General features: G+C 39.4%; 1 protein-coding gene across 1 annotated transcript in view; it reads right to left on the bottom strand.

The window, feature by feature from the left end:
• The window catches only part of ITGA8 (integrin subunit alpha 8), a 108,663-nt gene extending 84,528 nt beyond the window's left edge, over positions 1–24,135 (bottom strand). Inside the window, exons 1-10 of the mRNA XM_062567608.1 lie at positions 23,939–24,135; positions 23,691–23,815; positions 11,786–11,886; positions 9,095–9,218; positions 6,727–6,788; positions 5,623–5,668; positions 4,529–4,654; positions 3,328–3,372; positions 838–881; positions 61–117 (exon numbers count right to left, since the gene is read on the bottom strand). Coding sequence (XP_062423592.1) covers positions 61–117; positions 838–881; positions 3,328–3,372; positions 4,529–4,654; positions 5,623–5,668; positions 6,727–6,788; positions 9,095–9,218; positions 11,786–11,886; positions 23,691–23,815; positions 23,939–24,135 — 927 coding nt within the window. The remainder of the gene's footprint in view (positions 1–60; positions 118–837; positions 882–3,327; positions 3,373–4,528; positions 4,655–5,622; positions 5,669–6,726; positions 6,789–9,094; positions 9,219–11,785; positions 11,887–23,690; positions 23,816–23,938) is intronic.
• Positions 24,136–24,612: the final 477 nt, after the last annotated feature.

Below are 24,612 nucleotides of genomic sequence, written 5' to 3'. Positions count from 1 at the left end.
ATTAATGAAATTATATCCTCTACAGATACAATACTTCCTCTTGTAGTTCCTTGACATTACCTGTTCACCAGTGAAGTTCTGGATAAAGGTCAGGTCTGAAGAATTAATAATTGAGACCTGGTAACAGAAAAATACAAAAAGTTTCAAGCACTAACAGAGATGTTACATTGCAACATCACTGCAAATCAATTTTAAATGCCTTGTATCTCATCTCATGAGATATATATATAAACATATTCATCCCATTTTTGAGAACAAAGCTATATATCATTTGTTTTGGGTCCAGCAAAACTACAGAATGTGTCTGTGACCGAGATCACTCAGTTGGCCCATCAGATTGGTCCTGAATCTTCTATGAGACAGAAGCTGTATCCACACATGCATATTGTTTTCTCCCTCCACTTCCAACAGTATTCCATGACTCTTTGTGTCTGGTATTCAGTGTGTGTAACTAGAAAGAGCATGGAAAATAAACATCGGATATGAATAATCCAAACTTCAACTTTTCTCCATTGTGGACAAAAGGTTGCACATAAAATACTTCAGGCTAGAGTCTAGTAACTTTCTGCATATAGGTATATTAATAATATTCATAGCATGCTTGTAATTGACTATTGAAAACATAGTCTTTAGAAGGGAATGAAAGCCTAATATTCAAAGGTCAAGCCAGTAAAGCATTTCAACCCAACTAGATAAGCTTGAGGGTAAAAGTCAATGTCAGTTAGGCCTGAGTGGAAAGTTTAGGCTCAGAAAGACATAAAATACAACATAGCTTTTAACCCTCGGTATAGTCTAACTGCATCATCACTATGGATAAAATATAGGTCCAGTACATACATAGCCAAAGTTCTGTGCTCCCCTTGGGACTCCAGCAACCAACTCTGAAAAGATAAATAATGAGTAGTGAACAGGTTATATTACCTGAATGGTGCTTGCAACATGCATCCCATTCTACTTAAATCTTCCTTGACGTATAACTCTTTACTCTTGACGTAAAACATCTTTAATTCACTTCAAGAGACTCATTCACAAGATTTTAACATTCATTTGATGCATGTAAGTGCATGAAATATTATATCTCTAACTGCTGAATATACTGGCCCCTAACTGGACAGAGGTCTCTTTCTGCTTAGCATTACTTAGCATAGCACAGTATAATAAAACTTTTAGTAGTTCAGCTTGTTACCTGATGACAGTGGATTGACTGAACCAGAACTGACTGTGACACACTATAGTACAGAAATTAAACACAACTGTCCGCAAATTCCCCTTTTTTCTGACTGCACAGTATTTTTTCTCATCTACCGCTTGGCTTGTTTCACACTTTGATGGTATCAGGTTTGGCATAGCCTATCCAAGAGTACAGCAAACAAATTTTTGTGAGTGGCACTGGGGGAATTCATTGAACAAGAACATGAAATATTGAACATAGCTGCTCCCCAGGGTGTGATTCTTGCCCAATGGTCAGATTTTAATCAACTACTGAAAGAAAAAGAAAGAAAAGGAAAAAGCAAAGCTACAGCCTGCAGTATTACTGTTTAAATTTGCCCTCCAGAGTATACTCACTTCATAAGACAGCACCAGGAGTCTCAGCTATCAAAGCAGCTCAAACATCTGCTTCTACTGACCTCATATGCATCTATTCCTGTTTGGTTTATCTATCTTTCTATGGTGAACAATGGTATGTCAAGGGGAGATGCAAGTAGTAAAGAAGGATTGAACACAGGACTGTTGCTGCCAACAATGCAGCTCTTCATGCCAATCACTCCCTTGACTTACTCACATGAGGACTACTACAAAACTGTGAGTATGCATTAAAATAGGTGGCTGCAGCCTTCCATTACCAGGGATGCATCTTCTTTTTTCAGGTTACAGAGTTGGGCTCAAAATTGTGTCCTCTATTTCTTTCTGACCATATAGTGGCATAGGAGAGTAAACTCTTAACTTTTTTTTCTAAAAGGATTAAGCAGCAGCAGTTCTGGGCAGTTGAATCCATTTGCAGAAACGTACTGTCTATCAGTTTCATGAGTCTGGATCACGCTGCTATTCACTCTTTCAAGCAAGCTGTCTTTCTTTATGACAGACTGTCAGCCATACACAAGACATAACAGCTCTTAAGATATGAAACATCAGGGACCATGTATTTTCTCAGCTGAGCTATATACTTGGAAATCCTGCGCAATTTTAAAACAATTTCTCAAAATAGATAAATCATGGAGGAGTTTATAAGTGATTATTTTTAACATACTCTTCTGAAAGAGCTGCAACAAGAACTGCTCTACACTGGATTCAACTTGCAGACATCCTAAAACTAGTGTTTAATTTCTAATACACTCACAAAAGCTATTTTATAGCTTAAAAATCTAACAACATTCAGCTTGTTTTTAATTCTTCTGAGACAGGTACCTTGGGCTACAAGTTCAGCATTCCAGTTGAGTGTGATTCAAGTCCTGTTGGTGTTTAGTTAAAATTACAGTGACATTCCAGGAACTGCTGCTGCTAATCCAAGACCCAGTAGGATGGATTGCTCTGACTTTATCCTTAGAGAAGAACTACAGAACTATGTTGCTGCATCCGCAATCTTCCACTGCAGTCTTTCCTGACCATGTGAAACTAATAAAGATCCTGTGTAACCTTTTGCCAGAGGGAACAAAATGAACCAGTGTTTCAGCTAAATTCTAAGTTATGCAGTGACATTCTGCCCATTAAAAAAAAAAAAGGCATTCTACAATTTTGGTTAAAATCTGTTCCTCACTTGGTGTATGTTGTCCTACTTTATCAATTATGAAAGTATCCAGTCCTAGAATACAGTGCTTTTGGGATTATGAAATATTTCAGGAGGTTTCACAGTGATTACATCTTTAAGCAATGCTATTAAGCCTGTGAGATGTTGTCCAGTTCTTTTGGGGTGAAAGGTGCTTTCAGCATATACAGACATTTCCAAACTGGGTTACATCTGACCAATCAAAGGTTAAGACCCAGAACTTCAGCGCAGGTGAGTAACTTGAGTGTGGATCCAAAGACTGTACAGGTTTATACAGACAGTTCTGCATGTTACTACTACTGGTCACCAAACTGGCTAAATTAAGTTAGCCCAGGTGAGTCCATCTGTGCTGCGGTCATAGCTCTGACTGCAGAACAGACACACAGGCAGAAAGATACAATTTTTATTTTTTTATTTTAGGCAATTCACACTTTCAGGTTACTGAAATTCTGCTCTGGCATGCTACACCTTCTAAGGAAGTATTTGTCTGTATAGAGACCTTGATTGAGGAATTTAATATATACAGAGCCATATTGTCTCCACTCACGTATATGGCTTCTTACCTTGTTCAGAATCTCCAGTAAATTCCCCAGCAGCCACTGAGTATCCTGTTTAAAGATAATTACAAACAAAAAACTTCACAAACTGTTTCTTTCCAGAAAAGATACTTCTGCAAGGACAATCAGATTTGTCTGCTCATCTGATCATCAGAATTAAAAAGTTCTGAATTAGGATACTAAAACTGAGTGGAGAAAAGAAAATTAACTGAATTAACTGTATGTCTCCATGGACAGTAAATCTACTTTCCCCCCTAAATGAGTTGTTAAAGCATTAATACTCAAAAATTAATTTGAAAAACCTGCAGGTACTACAGTAATTTGTCCTAAAAGTTACTGATGCTGTTTAGGTCTTCATTACCGTACTGTAATGTGTGATTGTCCTGTTTTAGCTCTGTAAGGAAGACAGATTTCCAACAATGTATTTAAGCACCTCTTGGGGCTTTAGTAAATCTGTAAGTGAAATAATTGCTATTGACAGAGTAAAGACTTTTGGATTGTATCAGTGACTGTAACTCCAACTCTATGGGCAGGGATGAAAAGATGTATCATTGCATTAAAATTTCACTGCATCTTTTCTCTAATTATGTGAAGAAAAACCTGTGTTACTCTCAGAGATATGTGACTATCATGTGAATTCTTAGAAAATATCAGTACTTGCAAAAACTACATATGGAGGGCTTTTCCTATTTATTACATTGTATCTTCAAACCAGCTTTTGCTATTACTTACTTCAATTGCATTTTGCAACATTAGGGAGAATTGTCTTGTCTATTTATGCAGTACTTACAAAATACTGTGTAACTAAATTCTCTTTTATTTATTAAAAACTGAAATAATCTTTAATTACTGTAAACTTGGACAATTTCCATGGAATGACAGAAGGCCCAAATAGGAAAATTCTGTATTTTTGCTTACTTAATTTAAGATCAAATAATACAAATAACAGCCTAATGATTCATTTAAGATATCATCCTTCAAATCTTGTTACTATGCATGATTTTAAGGATGTTCATAACCCCATTGCAGTAATTAGCAGATCACTAATTTGCAGTTGTGCTTAAGGCAAAACATGAGTTCAAATCCTCTCAGGATTAGGGCATTAGTAATTTTGGGTTTGTTTTCTCATGTACATAAGTCTCACTAAGATTTAGGATTAATTAATCTGTTAGCAATAGACTGCTAACTGACATATAGCTTAGCTTACCCATGTAATTGTCATCATACGTAGGTTGTGCCACTCCTGTTTGCTTCTCTCGTGCCAGTTTCCTTAGAATATCCTTGAAGGAGTAATTTGCAATGATATCCGCAATACTTGCAGTGATTACCTGACCTAGATTCAAACAACTTCATAAATAAAAGGTACACGAAGGAGAGCCAGTTTCTACAGAATAGGGAGAGCAGAACAGAACTGCAGGGGATAAGGTGGCACAGATGCAGAGAGTAGATATCTTCACTCAGTCTTTCTATATTATTACCCTGTGTGTCTCTTGAGTACATATAAATTAATACAACAAGGCACTGTTACTCTATTGAACTGTTACCAGAACAAGTCCAGATCCATTTCAAGGTGCTAACTCAAACCAAGGACAAGTTTTTTCAGGATCAGCTCCTCCAGAACAGCTACCTTTTGATGATGTACGGTATAGATGCAGTAGACAAACGGAAGTGATTTCTCAATGGAGAATTCAAAGCTAGGCATGCCCTGCCATCAGAATCAACTAGAATCTTGCTTCATTAAGGGCAGTGCAAAAACATGTATCAGTGGGGCTAACAACAGGCAGGCTCATAGGCAGAGTATGGGAATCAGCATATCCAAACAGGTTAAAACAAAAATACCCTACTATCCCTCTACTAGGCTTCATTTATATGAAATACTACATCTGGGAAACTAGTGCTCTCACAAATGAACTAAAAATACATATAGATAGCAGTAAAAAGTTGTAGTCACTAACAAACAGTGACAAAAGCTTTGAAAATGTTATATTCACTGTATAAGTATGAATTACTTTTAAAATAGCAGTATTTCTAGAAAAAAGTAATCTTTTTAATTAAATGACTAATATGCCAAAATACCAACATGAAAATAGTTATTTCTATTTGTTTCATTTCCTATAGAATCCATAGTCTGAATTTCACCAATTTACTCAGTTGCTTGTTAAACAATTCTTCTGATCTATACCCACTTAAGATAGACTGAAAACTGGTTAAACTGAGAAAATAATAAAAATCTAGAAAAGCACTTCCACAACACTTTCTGCTTCACTTCTTAGATCAAGTTAACCAGCCAGATGAACATACCTTGCCAATAAAAACTGCCAGGTCCACCTATTATCAGGTCTCCATTCTACAAAAAGCAGAATTGAATAAAATTACACAACAAATGAACACTACAAAATTAAATATGCATGGAAAAACAATTTAAATGACCAAAAGTTCATTAAGATTATGATAAAGGAGAATAGCCCTGATCCAGGAAAGGATGTACGTGTATGGATTTTAACAAAAAAATCCATAGTTAAATTAAAGTTAAGATCACTCTAGACATCTTCATTTGAATTAAAGCCATATTTTTTCAAACTTACATAACTTTCTAAAAATTGCTTATTATTTGTAACAAAACAAAATCAGCATAAAAGAGGTCATTCACATTCAATGAAGTAAAAGTAATGCTCTGCAGAGAAATATGAAGAATATGAAATTAAATTGAGGCCTTTATTCCTCAGCAATTAATAATGTAAACAAGAATGTAGCTCCACAACACTAAAAACAATCGTAATAATCAAATACTTGTAGGCTCCTGGTGGTGTAATAATGGCATAGATAATAACAGGTTTATAACAAAGTTTATTCTTTGACACATAATACTGCTATTGGAGCATCTTGGTGGTATATAGGAACAACTACGTATTTCCTTAAGCCCTCCCTCTGTCACTTCCACAAGAGACCAGTTGTACTCAATGATTAGTTTGCCTCTAATGCATGCTTATATAAACTATTTTCACTTAAAAAAAAAAGAAAAAAAAAAGAAGCTGGTTGCTGCCCATTAGTTCCTGAAATTCAGGTCTCTGGAAAGCAAATTCAGTGGGGCACTGAAACAGAACCACAGATAAATCTTGAACCACCTGGGCCAGAATGCAACTGCCCAAACTAAGACAGACTGAGGAGAGCTAAACTGGAGTGCTGCTAGCAGATAAACAGGTGCTGATAACAGTCTTTCCTTCATTAACACTTAAAACTAGAAACTTTTAAGTTTGCAAGGAAGGAAAGAACTTGCAACAACTTCATGAAACTTTTCACATGCACAAGCATAGGGATAAACTCTGGATCACTGGGGCAATGTGTGAACATTCAGGATACATCAGAAGCATGTTTGGTCACAGAATTTCAGAAGCAGAATCTCACCTTGTAAAAATCTAAGCTGAAACCTGCTTGACAAAAGCCTTGTCCTTCAGGATCTGCATTGCCTGCAATTACGAAGGTAAAAGTGTCTTATTGATTTCACCATGCTTGCACAAGACAGTTTAAACACTCCTACAGCAATAAGGCTATAAATGCAAAAGTATCAAAATAGGTGAAAGGAATGTGTATTCCATTTAAGGAAAGGCAGAACAAATTCAAGTTTTTTATAGAACTCTGACTGTGTGGCTCCCCCATGAAGATTTTGAAAAATGGGATCAGCTAATTGAGACATTCTCCTCTTACTGTCAAGAAAGTCCCTTGCCAACAAATACCAAGGATTTAGTTTGAATTTGACTGCAGAAACAAAAATAAACAAAAGAACAAGAAATCCTAGAATGGCTGCCACAGCTTGCACTGCCATAAACCCAAAAATAAATGTTTACTAAAGCAATCTTAAAAAAAAAATGCTTACACGGTGAATGGTGTCAGCATGGGTCAATGCTCAAACAACATCCTGGTTATCTGCACCATGGTGAGGGAGAAGGGTATGTGTCCTTCATAAGGCCCAGTCCTTTAGTTGATACACATTGGCTAAATAAGGACTGAAGAATAATATCATATTTTGGATGCACACTTACATATGCAAAACCATCCTTCCTGCTTCTGCCATTTTTATGTCTAGTCTCCAAATACATAGAAAGTAGAATATTCTTATATAATTGTATAAACTGTTCTGGCACCCATTTTAGGGCTTTCATATGAATACTAGAGTGCTGAAGTCTGTAAGATCAGGAAACAGGGAGCAGGAATGGCCACTGGAACTTTTCAAATGTCATTAGCCTTTCAAAAAGCCATAGTGAGATATCAGCAGTAAATGAAACAGATTTTATAGGCATCATTTCTTACAGTTCAGCTTCTTTCCGTACCTGTCCATCCAGTTATAAGGATTAGGCTATGAAAGAAAGACTTGATAGTACAACTCAGTTTAGAGCTATATTACAATGTAAGAAAAGGAAAGCCACAGAGTAACATTGAATGTATATGCAAATGTCTCAGTGGCTTTAGACGTGCAGATTTCCTGGTAGACCATGAAAAGCATCACTGAGTTACATTATCACACATCTGTCAGATGTCCAGAAAATACAGCAACATGGTCTGATGCTGTCTCTAGGTCTTCACAGCAAAGAAATCTCCTAATTATCTGGAGTAAATGTCTACATTTTTCTGTAAAATGCCTCTTACTTTGTAATGATCCATGAGAAACTTGAAGTCTGGAGCACAGTTTGCAGTAGAGCAACAGTCAGAAGGTGTACTGTGAAATTAGCTCATGTGCGTATGGCAAGAATGATAACTGCCTCAGCAGGTTCTCTGTAAAATCGATATCTTGACAAGCAGTCATGCCCAGACTTCTCACACTATTGCCTAGCACATACAACTTGAAACAGCTACCCTTCTCAGTTAAATTAAACACTATCATAGCTCTGCTGTGGAGGTTTCCCCCGGAAGCGATAGGTAAGCTCATTATATCTGCTATCTTGCATACATTACCTTTAGGAAAGTAACTAAAAGAACAATTCTCTGATCTGTGAGTGCAGTATCTGCTGTATGCCTAGTCTAATCCAAAGCTCAGGAAAGTCACTGAAGCAGCGAGGTAATGAGAGTAGCAGTATTATAATAATCATAAATGCTTAGAGACAGAATGCTGAACAGAACGAACAACTGATCTGATGTGTAGCATTTTCTGCAGACTTCTAGGTAACCAAGCCTGGGTCTAAGTACATGTACTATTTTTCTCCTGTTCCCCAGGAAGTAAGGCTTAGTGACTGCTACCACAAGTGGAAAGGAGACACACATCCTCTGAATATCACAGAGGGGAGTGTGGAACATCAGTGTTTATGTGTGTGGCTTTCTTCCATGCTGGAAGTCCTATACAGATGAGCTACTGTGGGTGATATTGGCATGAGTGGTGATACAGGCTTGTACGTTTCTGTGCAGGGTCTGGTCTTCAGATGGTAATCCTGTGATGAGAGATTTACACTCAGCATAAGCATGAGTAATTGGTTTAAAATGCTGTCTGGTTCTTATCCAGAACTGTTTGCTGCATTAAAAGCCATTTAAACAGAACCAATTTTATCACATGTCTAAAACTGCATGAGCTTAATTTACTTAATTCCTCCTCTTTCAATTATATGATAAAGCATTCAATTGTAGACATATAATTTAATGCTATTTTTCCTTTAAACCTTTGTTCAATGCAATAATGTCATGTATTAATTCTCACTCAACAAAAACTGCACCGAAATTGGAAAGATGAAGACACTGAATGCAATATCAATTCCTCCGATGCAAGATGGTTGCTATTAATACTTACTGTTGCGACAAGGTGAGTATTCAGCATAGGCACTGAAGTTCTGAATTGCAACATAGCAGGTGCCAACAGGGTCCTTCTCAGGGCTATCTTTAAGGGTCCTCCAGTGATATAAGGGAGCACAAGCCTATCAAAATAGGAACCATGTCACATATACCTTTCATACACTCAGGCATCTGGCCAATGTACTTTTTATTAAACAGTTTACACAGGCTCTCTCTGGTATTCAGTTATTCCTGTAGAAACGATGATAACATATTGATAGAAGCAAAAGCAGGACCATTACTTCTATTAATGAAATCATAATTTGAGAAACACAGTCAGACCTTTCACTTCTAGCCCTTAGCAGGTGAAATTCAACAGGGAGTACAACTCACAGTTAAGCATATGTTACACATTCTCCCCCTAGCCCGCTCCATGTTGCTCTGTTACTGCTCACAGCACAGGACTGATCACTTACATTTGGATAAAGAGGTCCCTACTTCTGTCCTGGGGATTCATAAGACAATAGTTGTTGCAGCAGAACTGCTATATTTCTGCTTTAGTGAGCAGAAGGTCATTTGTTGTCCTATTTCTATCACAATCATGGTCTATCAGTAAATGAATCTTTAGGGAGATGATATGGCTAAAATACATTCAGTAGTTGGGGAGTGAGTCTTCTCCAGTCTTCCATACTTAACATGTAAGGTTTGGCTGACAGTGAACAGGTTTTTGCTAAATCAGTTTGGCCAGTGAACTAATATTTTATCTTCTGTGTTATGGTAGTGGTGTTACAAATACGACAATCAAAGGATGTGTGTAGGGAGAAGCAGTACCTTTTTTGAAAGTAGCTCAAGTAACTGGAAAAATAAAACAGGTATGCTTTCAAGCGTGTAACTCATTCTCCAAAGGTTCCTGTGCCCTAAAACTTTTAATTTGCTTTCTTTTTTTGGAGGGGATGGGGGAGAGGGGAAGGAGGGAGAAGATCTTACTTCTCTCTACCACTTGGCCTCTGTAAGATACAGACAAATTATTTGTTTATGTCCTCGTCTTACTTTTCCAATCAGAAACCTGTCTACCTGTGGCAAGGCACTGTTGTTATTCACAGCACAATATAAGTCTTCATTCTGCAGTTAGTTCCGGCTGGATGAACCACTGTGCCTCTCAGAGCTTCTGAAACTCCGCTTTAAGGACCCGTAAGACTCTGAGACGTGCCCCTGCCTAGATCAGCTTACGGACTAAAACATACCAAAGTACAAAACCAGAGTGCAGCAAAGAGGAATGCACATCCTGTGAGGGTGATTTTAGGTGCATTGAGTAAAAAGAATTGAAATAGAAATTATATGTAATCATAAACATTGAACTAATGCAGTTTTCTATCACATTTGTAGTATGAAAAATGTCTCTAACATCTTTATGACATGTTTTCCTTTTCTCCTTTCAGCCTAAAAACCCTAAAGTTTTCCAGCTTTATTGTTCAAGTTTTTGCCTGGAAAGTGTTTACTCTATCCATGTTCCAGATTTGGTGAACAGTGGTTCTTTACCACTATTTTGGTTTGTGAACTGTTGTTTAGTAGAGTGTACAAAATGAAAAAACTCAGCTATTTTTAGAACTTTTACATTGACAAGAAAAAGTGACATTTACTCTTAAAAATATCTTCATTAAATTAACTTGTAAATAGAAAAGTGCATGTGCCAAAGAGAGGTATATGAAGGCACTGAATATGAAATTTAGGGGCTGTAATAACATCTATACAAGCAACAGAGAATTACCGGTATATGCTAATCCTGTAACAGAAGAAAGTGATGTTCTATTCATTACCTGTTTCATGTCAAAATCCTTCTCTAGGATTAACAAGACATACTACTTAAAAGAAAGCATTTTCTTTAGATACTTGTTTCCATTAAGTAATAATTGAAACAATTTAACAAATCCCAAGACAAAAGTTATTGCTTTGGAATTGTAAAAGTAATAAAATATCACCAAACTAATGATTCATATCATAACACTTCTGGCAATCTTCTCAATGTAAATTTTAGTGCATAAATTGTAAATATAAAATATCTGCATATAAGCAACATCCCAACTACCTTACTAAGTAATAAAACTACTTGGCCTAAGAATGAACCCAAAACAAACAGCATGAATACTTGGGCTAGGGTCGTCTAGTAGTATAGGGGAAATGTTCTGTGAAACTGGAATATAGATACTATCCTTTTACAGCAATCTCTGATTCAGAGCTTTTTTTTAATCCAGACTATGACACAGCTGTTCAAAAGAACATAAATGTGATGAAAGATGTCTTATTAATTGATCTACAGCATGGATTCTTGTCTTCTGTAATTCTGCATTTAACGTTACTCATAAAATTTCATAATAAAAAAATGCTTAAAGCATCTCGCAACCACAGTTACTCTTTATTTCAAAAAATATTTCCACTATCTGTTAAAAAAATCATCATCTGCTTCTATAACCAATAAAATGGCATTCTGCTAGTCTGACATGCCAGAAGGACCATCTTCAAGTGTTCAGCTCACCCTGATTTTATAGACTGTTTTATTTTCTGAGTTATATATATCATCTGTTTTATAACTTATGCATAATCTAAAGCATAATGTTCTTCTATAATCTACACATAGAGATCTGTTAAAAATATGCATTGGAAAAAAAGATAAGCATTATCTCCAAATGAATACCAAATGCATAAGACTTACCACAACTTTTTCTTTATGGGCTTTCACTGTTGCTCCAAACCATTGATTTGTCTTAAACTCAATAGGTTCCCTGGTGCCATTGACTTTGATTTTCCTGTTGTCTGACAAAGAAAGAAGCAGTATGTTGAAAGCTTATTTTAAAAAGTATTACCCTGTGAGTTACAGATACAAGTGAACAGACTAATGGATATATATATTAATATGGAATGGCCATTTTACTGTCATTCAATGCCTTATTGAAATCCATGTGTGAATATTCAAAATAATTACATTTAAACTCCAGAACAAAGTAATCTAATCTGCCTTTCCCACACAAAAAGTTTGTTTACCTGAAATTTATGATGAAGAATGAACAAGAATCTCTACAAAAATGAGTGAAAATATCTAAAAACCTTTTTCATGAGTGATAGAAAATTTTCTTGTGGAAAAAAAGCATGTACCGTAATTAGCTTTTGTCAAACAAATGAAATTTCTCAACATGCCCATTCAAGGATCAGCATTACAGATAGCAAAAGACTTCAGTTTTTAACTGAATTAGATGTGTACACACTGCCACAAGAGACAGCTTCTTAACGTTGCTTTATATACACTCTTGCAGATGTCAGCGTTAAGAGAAGCCATCTGGGTAAAGACTCAGGCCAATTATAATGCATTTCAGGTTTTAATAAAAAACAGACATCCCTTCCTTTCGCCCTCAGTTCTCTGAAGTAAACTGATTTCCCATATGTTCATGTTGCTATGCTTTTTCCTTACCAGTCGTTCCTAATGAACTTCTCAATTTATATATAAGCAGGCTATTACTCCTTTCCCCTTGTATCTGCATTCCCTTATGTTTGTTTCTGGTTCCTATCAAAGGGGATTTAACAAGAATCAATTCTTCTTATTCATACTAAATGAAAATAAAAACACACACTATCTACCTTAGAATGTTAAAAAAAAAACATATTATATTGTATGAATTTAGATGCATTTGTAAAAATTAGGGGAAAATGTGATTGCTATTATTGTCACCTTTAAAAAGCCAACACTTCCTGGAACTTGCCCGATGGGGACAGAGGAGATATCTTCATTCTTTTCCAGGATGTTGTATCACTAGTTACCTCAGCATGTGACAACCTCAAAAACGTTACACATATAAATTGAATTAGAAAGAAAAATCCTTTATATTTCAAAAACAAGGGGTTTCTATCTCCGTATTTTTCCAGTAAGTATGGAAGAAAATTGAATGAGAATGAAACTGCGAAAGTTTAAAAAGCATCTAGGAAAATATTTTCCTTCATACAAATATGTGTTGCTGTGGTGCACCAATTACAGAAGCTCACATGAAAATCCATGCTTAGAGCACTCACAAAATTTCAGAAATATTTAGGTCTTTAAACCCCAGGATAAATAATATAAAATCACTCTAAAATTATTCCTTTTTAAAATGAATTTTACTTAAGCTAGGCCTAAATTTTAAGAGTGTGAGTTTGACACCCATCGCATTATAGGAACTGCCAACTTTTATCTCGTTGCTGGCAACAACACTTTTGATTAATTTTCACAGTGAAGCCAGACCCTTTCAAACTTTAAACACTTCTTTTTTCTTCTTTTAATGCTTCAGCAGATCTGAACACAATCAATCCAAAGATGAAATCTTGATAGAAACGAAGCTTTTGAAGCTTGAAAATCAGCCATGGTTGGCTTATGGCAGCCAATGCTAGCCTGGCTCCAAGGATCCTCATGACCAGTTTTCTAAACTGAAAAGAGCTTACATTTTCAATCAAAACAGCATACTTGTCTACTGGCAAAGTATACTCAAATGTGAGGAGAAGTTAGGTTTTAAAACTAGGATAACTGTCTGCATGTAGTGGTCCTCTGGAATCAAACATAAGATAATGGTTAGGACAAAAGTTTCTGCAGGATTTATAAAAACCATAGCTGAATTCAGCAGCAGAGCTGCAAGAACCACCTCCCCATTAGTGGTATATGGTGTAGTATGAATCCTTCATCATGTGGCATGCAATTTTCATCATAAAATAATCAGTAAAATACCACAGTAAAATACCACAAATTGATATATCAAAACAGTTTTTCCCTAGAAAAATCTTCTCACAAAAACTCTCTAACCCCCCTTTTTCTGGACCCTTGCTGGAGCTCTGGATTCACCTGCTCTATATCCGAGGTTGTGCTTTAAAATATAGCTCAGTCTTTTGTATATAACACCCAATCAGTATTTCAGATCACTCTAAATCAGCAACTGCTTCCCCTATAACTTTACCAAAATGGAGACGTACATATACAGTGAACTTGTATGGCTATACACACATGAACTTGTATGGGTACACATGGACTGTCATTACTGTGCACTGACCGCACTCAGTTAGACAACATGCCTCTGACTAAAGACACTCTAAATGTCCACTTCCGAGCTAGTCATCCAAACTCCATTTACAACTGAGGGTATAATGTAGGGCACAGTTCTCATCCTAAAGCAAACATCTGAGAAGGTCAGAAGTATCATGGCATACAAGTACCTAATTTTTCTTTACTGACTGTAGATAGCCAAAGACGGCCAGCTTAAACTAGACTCAGATAAAAATGGTTTGTTTACTCAGATAAATCCTACTCCAGGTTTCTAAAAACAACAAACTTGTTATTTCTGTTTTTGTTAGACCCTCAAAACTGCTATCCCAGCGTTTCAAAAAAATTCCATGCATGTATCCTCACAATACCCTTAAGACAGAGAAATATCCTTCCTATGTTATTTATGGGGATCTGAGGGCCACAGGCTATGTGTACACTCTGCTATACCACTGTGAGCAGCTCAAAGTTGGCTTGAATTCAGGCTGTATGTCATCTACTCTTCTGGAGGAGAACGCCTGGCCCCTTTCAAGAAGGAATCCAGACTGTCTTGTATAATGCTACGTGAAACTGGTGCAAGGATAGCTAGGATTCAAGGCAGCAGCTGGGCTGGGCACACAACGCCTGAGCCTGTCCGCAGCGCAGTGCAGGGAGTGCCTGACTACCAGCTGGACTGCTTCAGAGCCAGCCCAGGAGCTGTTCCAGATGGTCAACAGTCTGAATGATTCACAAATTTGGCCAGAAACCCAGCCCTGGAGTCCCTCTTAATTATACTGGCTAAAACTGTATAGTAGGCTAAAGCCAAGCTAATCAAGAGTATTTAAGGAGCACAGAAATACTAAGTTGACCATTTAGGTGCAAAGACAGCCTTAAACCACATTTTGGTGGCCCAAACTCTCCCAAAGCCTGAAGTCTCCTATACAGTGGTGCTATCCCACAATCCAGCCTTGAAGAAGCTCTGGAGATAGTGAAACATGATTCTTAAAATCAGTGTTTCTTCACCCATCTTGACAGTGAGGTCCACTTGCCTAGCCCCGAGCTACCTAAGGGCACATACTATTTTGCATAGGTAGGTGTAGATGCATACTAGCTCAGAGTAGTACTTTGGAAGTCATGGAAGACAGTTTCAGAAAGAGATGTATCCTACGATCAGTCAAGTCTCTGCTGCTTTATTACCACTCACAAACACAGTCCAAGCTGCAGTGGACCACACTCCACCTGATGTCTATTCCTGTGGTACTTGCATGACATGACGACTGTCCATTTTCTTCACTGGAAGATTTGTTTAAGTGAGGAAAGTGGTCCCTCAAGCTGGCAAAGCAGCAGCTTGACAAATAGAAAAATCTGAATCCAGGTAATAAAATGCAAACCCATATGAGAACAACAATGCATGGATTCATTTTTAGGAAGTAAAGTCTGAGACTGGAGTGAGTACAAGTGGAAATTCATCACTTAGACACATTAGACCAAATTTGGCCCTTTCTAAGGAGACTGGTCTCATCTCACACACTGAGTGAGCATATTATGAACTGTTAAACAAGCACCAAACAAACATTGCCCTTACAAGCATTTCTCTGTGAGTATTAATCAGGTTCTGCATACTAAACAGGTGTATATATAAATACTAATAATGGTTCATTGTGATTCATTCAGTTCCTGAAAACTAAAATTAAAAATGCAACATTATTATATTTTGAAAACACTTACATAAACAAAAGCAAATCAGAATTTTTTTCTCAAAATTAACACAGGAAAACAATACTCCTAGTCAAAAGAACAAATCCAGCAACATGATAATCTGCAATTCTTTCTAGTCAATTCTCACTCTTCAGAAATTTTAAAAAGCATTATCTTTATATGCTCTGTGTGTATGTGTGTTTGTGTGTATATATTGGAACAGATAAGCTTAGATGACCATAAATTGGGCGCCTGCAGTAGGCTCACTTATAACCAGCCCAGCAATCTGTACCTACCTAGACTACATCCAAAATGGCAAATGCCTTCAAACACACTTCTTGACATACGCATGTGTACATATGTATACATGTATCTGTACATATATAAAAATATATATAAAAATAGAATACAAGATGTAATATATATTTTTTTTATATATATAATATATATATATTATACATATATAATTAGATATAGGCATATATCTATCTCAAGGAAAGTGATTATCTCCCTGTACTTAGTACATGAGAGATGACATCTAGAACACCACATACAGTTTTGGGACATCAGGTAAGAGTTGGAGCTGTTTAACCTTGAGAAGAGAAAGTATGGAGGACCTAATAGCACTTCATCTATACCGAACAGGTAGAGAGAAAACAGAGACAGACTCTTCTTTGAGATATGTAGCCAAAGGACACGAGATAACAAACATAACTTGCAGCAAGGGATAAATTCTGATTATATGTACAAAAAAAGAAAAATCACTCACAGTGAAGGTGATTAAGCATTGGGACTGATTACCACAGGGGTTGTGGCATCTCCATCCTTGGATAGTAGACTAAACAAGGCTCTGAGTAACCTAATTTAACTCTGAAATCAGTCCTGCTGATGGGTCATGGCTCACAGGAGGGAAGTAAGAGTAGGAGAGGTTTGTACTGAGATACATGATCCATATTCTAGAATTGAAGAAAGAGATCACCATGGCAGGGTGCCATTTGTTGGTATTAGTATCATAAAAGTTTCAAATAGTACCACACTTTGTTAACCAAAGATAAGTCAGTAACAGCTGCAGGATCACTGATTTTAGCCCTTCCACAGAGACACAAAATACAGTCTAGGGAACCAAGCCAAGCAATTGCCTTCAGTGTTAACACTGGGGAAGAAAATGTGGCTTCTAGTGTTTTGAGACAGTAAAGACATCCAAATCCCTTGGATGATGAGAGGAGTTGCTTCTATTTTTAAACTGATCTGCTTCTGCAAACATTAATTTATGCTTCTTAATTGTGCCTAGATTCTACTCATAGGAGTTCTTTTAATGTGATAGATCATAATCTAGGGATCCTTATTTGGACTTTCATTCCATGAGTCAGGAAAAAGGAATTATCAAACCCAACAGGGTTTTTTGCCTAAGTACAATCTGAACAAAAATTAATTAAGATCTCAGAGTTTGAACTAACACAGCTATGAGTATTTTTTCCCTTCTTTAGATAAGATTGAGACTTATCAAAGAGATCCACGAAGGTCTGTTACAAATCAGAATGCTACATATGAACTATGAGGTTCCAGATAAGGTCATACTGGCATAGCTAACTGAAATGTGTCAGTGTGCAAAAGTACGATGAACTTCTCCCTCAGCGCCTTCTCTTGAGACGCAAATTCTGTTTTATTACAGAATTTCCCTGAATCTTACCATCTTTACAGTTAATGATTTTTTCATGTAACTAAATCTCTAGAGTCCCACAATACATCCTTTCCTTATACAGTACCTGGGTTCTGTTACAATCAGCTCAACTTCTAGCCAGACTAGCTCATGTTTTTTATCAGCTGCACACTTGGTCAGAGCTGACCTATATTCCATTTGCCTGTTCCTCTTCAGAGGCTGTTCAGATTTTCTCCATTTAGTTTAGAAAACATAATCTATTTGACCAAAAACCGACTAAAATCCACTGAGAGCAAAGACAACACCCCAGTGAATCCTGGAAGCTTAGCAAAAGAGTATCTAAGAATTCTGCCCATTTGAGGCAGGTAATTTAATTTAAAAGGTAAGAATGTGATGCAGTGTGTTATGCATGACAATTTAAAGTGTAAAATGAGTTTCCGAAATATGAACTATTGGCTTTTTAACAGATCTCAAATGCAACAGTTTACTTCAGGGGGCATTTAAGTTTGCTCCTGGCTGCAAGATAGTTTGAGCACTTCTGAACTTGCCCAGTCAGCCAAGCAAGGGAAAAAGCTGCTCTCCTGCTACCTCTTCTGGCAGCGGAAAAGAAGAGCACCCAGTCTAAACACAACAGCTACGTAATTTTACCTCTGCTAAAGCAGAGATAGTCATTGTAAGCTTCATTTCATAATGGAGAAACTGAAATGAAGAATCTGGCTTTGTGTAGGTAAGACAAGAAAGCTGGATCAAAGCTCTCTGATACAATGCCAATCCTTGTTCCCCTGTCCTCTTATTAAGTTTCAAAGTATTACAGCCCTATGCCGCAATGCAGCAGGACAGGATTATGGGGCAGGAAAAGAAGGGAGACAAGTGAGAAGAACCTCTGCCCTTTAGTCCATATCTCTTGAGGTAAGGGGATACTAAAAGGCCTTCCACTATCCTTTATCCCAGTTCTCTGCTGCAATGAAGTGGGTTAAAGAACCAGTTGTGCCTTTAGGGACAGTGCTCTCAGCTTCTTCCTAGAGTCTTTGCTCCATCTCCCAGATCTAGGGAGCTTTAGAGAACTGCAAATGGGACTACAAAGAGAGCCCATGCTGTATCAAGGGAGCAGGAAACAGGGAGAGCTCCTGCTAAAGCCCCTTCTTGGCTGAAGGTCATGTCATTGGCCAGCCCATATGGGAATACCCTGTTACACGACCTGCGTGTGGCTGAAGGGGCTTATCTCACCTATGCATGTCAAAACTTTGTCCCCCTTTCCTTCTCTGCCTCCTGTTCCTTGTCAGAAACAGTCTATTTCATCAAGAAGACTAATTACTGATGTTATTTTGCAATTAAGTCACGTCAGTGCTCTGGAAATCATGGACTGATTGCTCTGAAGAACAAGGATAGGTGATCTGAGAAATTAGTGACATCTTGGAAGAATTCTCTGTAAAACAATTTCAGTTAAGTGGTACTGATTTCAGGAATGTGCTGCAGGTATTCTTGCATTTGTTCTAACTAACTAAAAGATCTTCTCAGCAGGGGAGGTTAGCCCACACATGATTCCACATTAACACAAGTTATGCAGTTGCTTGTAGCACTCAGACCACCTTGGGCATCCTAACATAGTGCTGCATTATGCCGGAGAGAAAACCCCAGGATTTCAGATGTAGTCTTCATTTTGACTGTCAGTATTTGCAGTAAGGAACCCAGTCTGTGTTTGATAGTTAGAACACAGAATCATAGAATAGAATCATAGAATCAGTAAGGTTGGAAGGGACCTCTGGAGATCATCTAGTCCAATCCCCCTGCTCAGCAGGGTCACCTAGAGCATGGTAGACAGGGTTGCATCCAGGCGGGCCTTGAAGATCTCCAGAGAAGGAGACTCCACAACCTCTCTGGCCAACCTGTTCCAGTAGCACTCAGAAGTAATGATGTATTTTTAAAGGTGGCTTCATATCTTTCCCTGAGAACTGGGTGAATACTGAGTGTTCTTGTTGTTCTTATATCAGTAACCAACATAATGTCCACTTCCTTGTATGATTTCATTTTCCAAGAGAAAAGGAGCAAGATAGTTTCACTATAGATATGGATTTGCCTTTTGTCATTTAAAGCTTACATGAGACAAAGGGCAGAGTTTAGTCCTCAGTGCCACAGCGTGGTGGCAGGAAGGTAAGTTGCACTTTGTTTTTTTACTCTGAGGTGTCAGATCTCTGACCTGCTGGGGCAGATATCCACAGTTTTCTTGCACCAGGTTCAGGATAACATGTCCAGGCAGGCTCAGCACCTGTATTCTCCCTTCAGAAGTCTATGACATAAGATATAGAATAGTTTTTTTAAAACTAAAACTTCAGTTATTTTAAAAATAGAAGAATATTGTTTACAGAGAAAGGAACTCTTCAACAAAACAGCCCATTCACGAGACTATATTATCTCATTGCTTACCACCAAATTTTAACCAAATAGCCTGAGTTGCTCTGTAATGTGTCTATCACTCATTTGATTCCTTCAGATCACTTCCTGAAAAAGTCCCCCCCCCCATCTGAGGCAATATATACTTTGCAAACTCACCGCATTTGTTTTTATCATTTTTTTTCTTCTCTGACTCATGTATGTTGCTCATCTTTGCCTCTTAAAAAGGCTTAAATGCTTGTGGAGATAGGTTTTTTCCTTTTTTGTTTAACTTTATAGCCCTATAATAAGGCATATCTACCCATATCATTCAGTATCATTCACATCCCAATTATCCCTAAAACACGGAGTAACTGTAAACCACTACAGAGCAATGCCACATCTGTCACACCACAATATCAGAAAACTTCCAGGTTTTTAACTGAAGCCACCACAGCATACTTGTCAGACCGCTCACATTTTTTTCATTCAGTAGGACTGAAGACAGTAATACTGTTAATACAAATAGCATCAAAGCACTTACAGATGAAGCAAGCTTTCTTGAAATTATATCTATTTTCCCTAAGGAAAAAGTGAAATAGTCTGTACATATAAGCCTCACTTGTTCAATTAGGTGCCCACTTACACACTTCTTTCCAAAAGCAAAACAGACGCACTATGAGATTATGCAATGATTTGCAATCACGCATTTGCAACCACACACTACGCTACCTGTGCAGACTCACTGCCTGTGAGGTCATTCCAGTCGTGTGGAAATCAAAAGGACTGTTATGACCTTCTGGTAAAAGTGTTCTCATTCACTGAACAAAATTTCTCTGCCTCTGAAGTCTGTTGCCTGTTGTTGACGGTAAAAGCTCGAAGAACATCCAAGTGCACTACATATTGCCTTCTCAATGGGAGAACATAACTTGCATCGAATACCAGATACCTGAGTTATTTTTGTGTACCCAGATCCCAGAAACTGAAAACATGTCAAAGGCTCTCATACTCATGCATTAATTTAAGCCAGTAGCTTTCACCCACTTGGATATGTTGGCTCTCCAGTATTTATGTTATAGGGGGAATTTCAGTTTCTGTGATGTACAGATACTTCACATTCATAGCTTGGGATATAGTATGTGTGAACCTACCTTTCCCTTGCAAATCCTTTAGAATTCCCCCCATTGGTCCCTCATCGCTGAAAAACACTGATTTAATAAATTCTATGCATATTTGTTGGATCACACTGCCATTTAAGTGTTACGTAATATTCCCCCTTGCTGTCTAATTCCATTCAATTTTAACTTACAATCTTAACTAAAATGTTGTTAACTATTCACCAGTTTTGTTTCTTTTGTTGTGCTTTCTGAATCTAACCGAAAGAACTGATAATGTTTGGTTAGATTCTAGACAAAAGTACTTAAAAAGCAAGCTTTGTACAAAAACGCATCAAAATGAAATATTCCAGCCCTGAAGCAGTCTATGTATTCTTTCCGTTCTGTTTTAGAAAACCTTTCCAAGATTTCTACAAATCTCCTATGAGACATGAAGCATTACCCTTTAAAATTAAAGCTTTAAGAGTTGAATATCCAGTCTCGTAATAATTACTGAGTGTTTTTGTTTTGGGAGAAAGGATCATCTTGTGATTAAGGCACTGGAGGAGGATAAAAAGATCCAGAGTCAGTCCCCAGTGTCATCACCAACTTCCTGTATGATCCTGGTCAAGCCAGAATGATTTTTTTTTTTTTGTTTCTCAGAATAAATACAAAAATGTGAATATAAATATAAAACAGGAATAACAGCATTTCTCATGGATATTGTACGGAGAAGGAACAGTGAGTACAGGAAAGAACCACAATCTGAAAATACCCCTAATATTGATTAAGGATTAGCTTTGTCCCACTACAATAGCCAAAGGCTTCAAAAGGAATTGCGTGTAACAAACTACTTTAAATATTATCACCCAGTCTAGTTACCACGTGTACTGCTCTCTTTGGGGGAGTAGTGGAAAGGAACAGAAACCTTGCTCCTGCTAGTAAACAATTTTGGAGCTAAAGGAGCTAACATGAAATGTATATGCACACTTTAATCAAAGAAAGAGTTTGATTAAAGCACGTCTATGGGAGTTGGCCTTCACGTGCTGGCCGTAAGAACACAACTGTATGGGCTCTGGTACAAGCTATGCAAACCTTCCTGGGGCTCCTGCATACAGGGGCAGCTGGCCAGTGCTGAACTGTGTGAAACGACACCTTCACCACTGTTGGTACCTGAATTAGACAACTAATGGTAACACTGCTAAACTTGCCTGTGCTGCAATCACACCTCCAAGTACCATGTGTTTACACCTATGCCTATGCAATGGGCTCTCTCCTTCTTAATTTAGCTGCAGTAGAGTCAACTCCAAATGCTGCGTCTCATCTACAGGTCAGGCATCTAAATTTCAGTCCTAAACCTGTCCTTAGGCTCCCTCAAAAGCCACTGAAGGATAAATACTCCCAGAAGATACAAACAACTGTCTCAGGTAGATAGAACGAACCACACTTTGGAGGTGCCAAGCTCTCCATCCTAACAAGAGAGTGGTGTGATACAGTCTAAAGCCTTGCTGATGTAGGCATCAGCCTGCTGGTGTGCCTGTATACCAAACATACTATTTGTAATTGGAAATCTCTACCAAAAGAGTGTGGAGCTGTCCCGAGCCTCTTCAGTGGCCTTTTCTGGAGTTTGCCACAGGAAGATAGATGTTGGCCTGAGTTTCATCACCAGGTTTTCATTTACTTTTCAAAATTCCCCTTTAAAATGGAATTTTCATTTAGTCTGAAAGTTTACTATTTAAACTTGAAGTTAATTTGTACAAACAATACGTTCCAATCCTGCAACATGAATTATTTGGTTCTAAGATGGAAATGCATGAATGTTAGCTCTGTTTTAAAGATATACATATCGTACACATAACAATATTGTCTGACTACCGTGTATGCCTGTACATCTACATTTACATATAACCATACCCTGTATGACATGCCCAGGTAGCCAGACACACAGGCAATACTGCATTAGAAGCGCTCAGAACAGGAGCTGTCTCTTACACTGTTTTAAGAAGACCCTGCATACTGGGAGAGTCATCCGGAGTGGAGGTGCTGGATGCCAGCATAGTAATGGGATGTGTGTGTGCCTTGAGCTAGAGGGGGTGAAGATCTGCACTGCTTCCGTGCTGTATTTAAGTAAGCTCTTCTAATTCAACTTGTGTGCTTAGAAAAAGACTGAATTGTATTATGTTCACATTTAAATAAACCATAAATACTAAGATTAAATATAACCTAGAATCATAATTTTGTTCAATGACTAAAATGTCAAAATCTGCCCAAATTAAACCAATCTGTTCTAATGTCCCTGCAAAACACTAAGTTTAAATTATTTTTAAGACCTATAAAGAAAGAAAAAACATAAGCAGCCTGTATTGTTTAAAATGTGCGTTCTCTCTAATTAAATAAGAAACATCTGTCTTGGGATTTTGTCAGTGGATATAATCTGTCCGCACGGTGTGTAACGAGCCCACATCTACCTTGTTCACACCCAGGACTGACAGTCCGCGGGCTGCGGGGGGCGGCAAGGAAGGCGCGGGTCTGGGGCTTTGCCTTCGGGACATTAAAAGACGGAAAGTATTTTCAAAATGAGGAATCTTGCTTAATTTTCATTAAAGCGTTAGAACAAGAGCAGTGATCCAGGCGGCGCGCGTGGAAGCCGCTCGCAGCGCGGAGGCGGGAGCGGCCCCGCACCGCTCCGCACGGCTCCGCACCGCCCCGCTCCGCGCCCCGCCGCTCCGCACCGCTCCGCGCAGCGCGGCGCCCGACTTACTGGTGCTGTCGAAGGGGATCTGCCGGCAGTGCGCGGCGGGCCAGGCGCAGTGGTACACCGCTCCTCCCTCCACGATGTCCGGCTGCGTGGTGTTGGCTTTGGGGGCTCCCACCAGGACACTCACCCTGCAACGCACCGCGGGCAGTCACCCGGCACGGCACGGCTCGGCGCGGCCCGGCCCGGCCCGGCCCGGCCCGGCGCAGCCGCCGCGCCCGCGCCGCCCGCCCGGCGGCCGCCACCAAACTCACGTGCCGCGGTCCGGGACGTAGAAATCCACCGAGTAGCCGAAGTAGCTGCCCGGCGGCCCGCTGTACACCGTCAGCTTCTCCTCGTCCAGGTTGAAGGCCACCAGCGCCGGCGGCCAGAGCAGCGCTGGCAGCAGGAGCAGCGCGCACGGCCGCTGCCGCCGCCCGCCGGCCCCGCGCCCGCCACACAGGCGCAGCATCCTCGCCGCGGCGCGGAGGGAGGCGAGCGGCGCGGCTGCCGCGGCGCCGTGCCGAGCCGCGGCGCCCTGGCGGCGGGGCGGGCGGCTGGCGGGGAGGCTCGGCCCCGCGCGACCGCCGCCGCCGCCGCCGCCGCGGGCGAGCCGCGCGCTCGGGCGCCCCCTGGCGTCCCGCGCAGGCCGCCCCGCGGCCGGCGGCGAGCCTGAGGCGGCGCGTCGCGCTCGGCGGCGGCCCTGCGGGCGGGGGAAGCGGCCGGCGCCGTGGCCGAGCCCCGCACGACGGCTGCGGGCTTTGCCCGGGCGGAGACGGTGCCACAGGAGCGGCGCGGGGCTGCGGCGGCGCTGCGGGCCCCGGGGTGCGGGCTGTGGCGGCGTGGACGGCCCGGGGCGTGCACTGAACAATCTGTATCTGGTCTTGCTAAGAAAACCCACCAAACAAGCCAGGAGAAACACATGCGAGCTAGGAAACCCCGTGATGTG

This window comes from Rhea pennata, chromosome 2 (assembly GCF_028389875.1).
Source record: "Rhea pennata isolate bPtePen1 chromosome 2, bPtePen1.pri, whole genome shotgun sequence".
Lineage (NCBI taxonomy): Eukaryota > Metazoa > Chordata > Aves > Rheiformes > Rheidae > Rhea > Rhea pennata.
The sequence above is the reverse complement of the archived record's forward strand: the minus strand, read 5'-3'. Positions and strand labels throughout refer to the sequence as shown.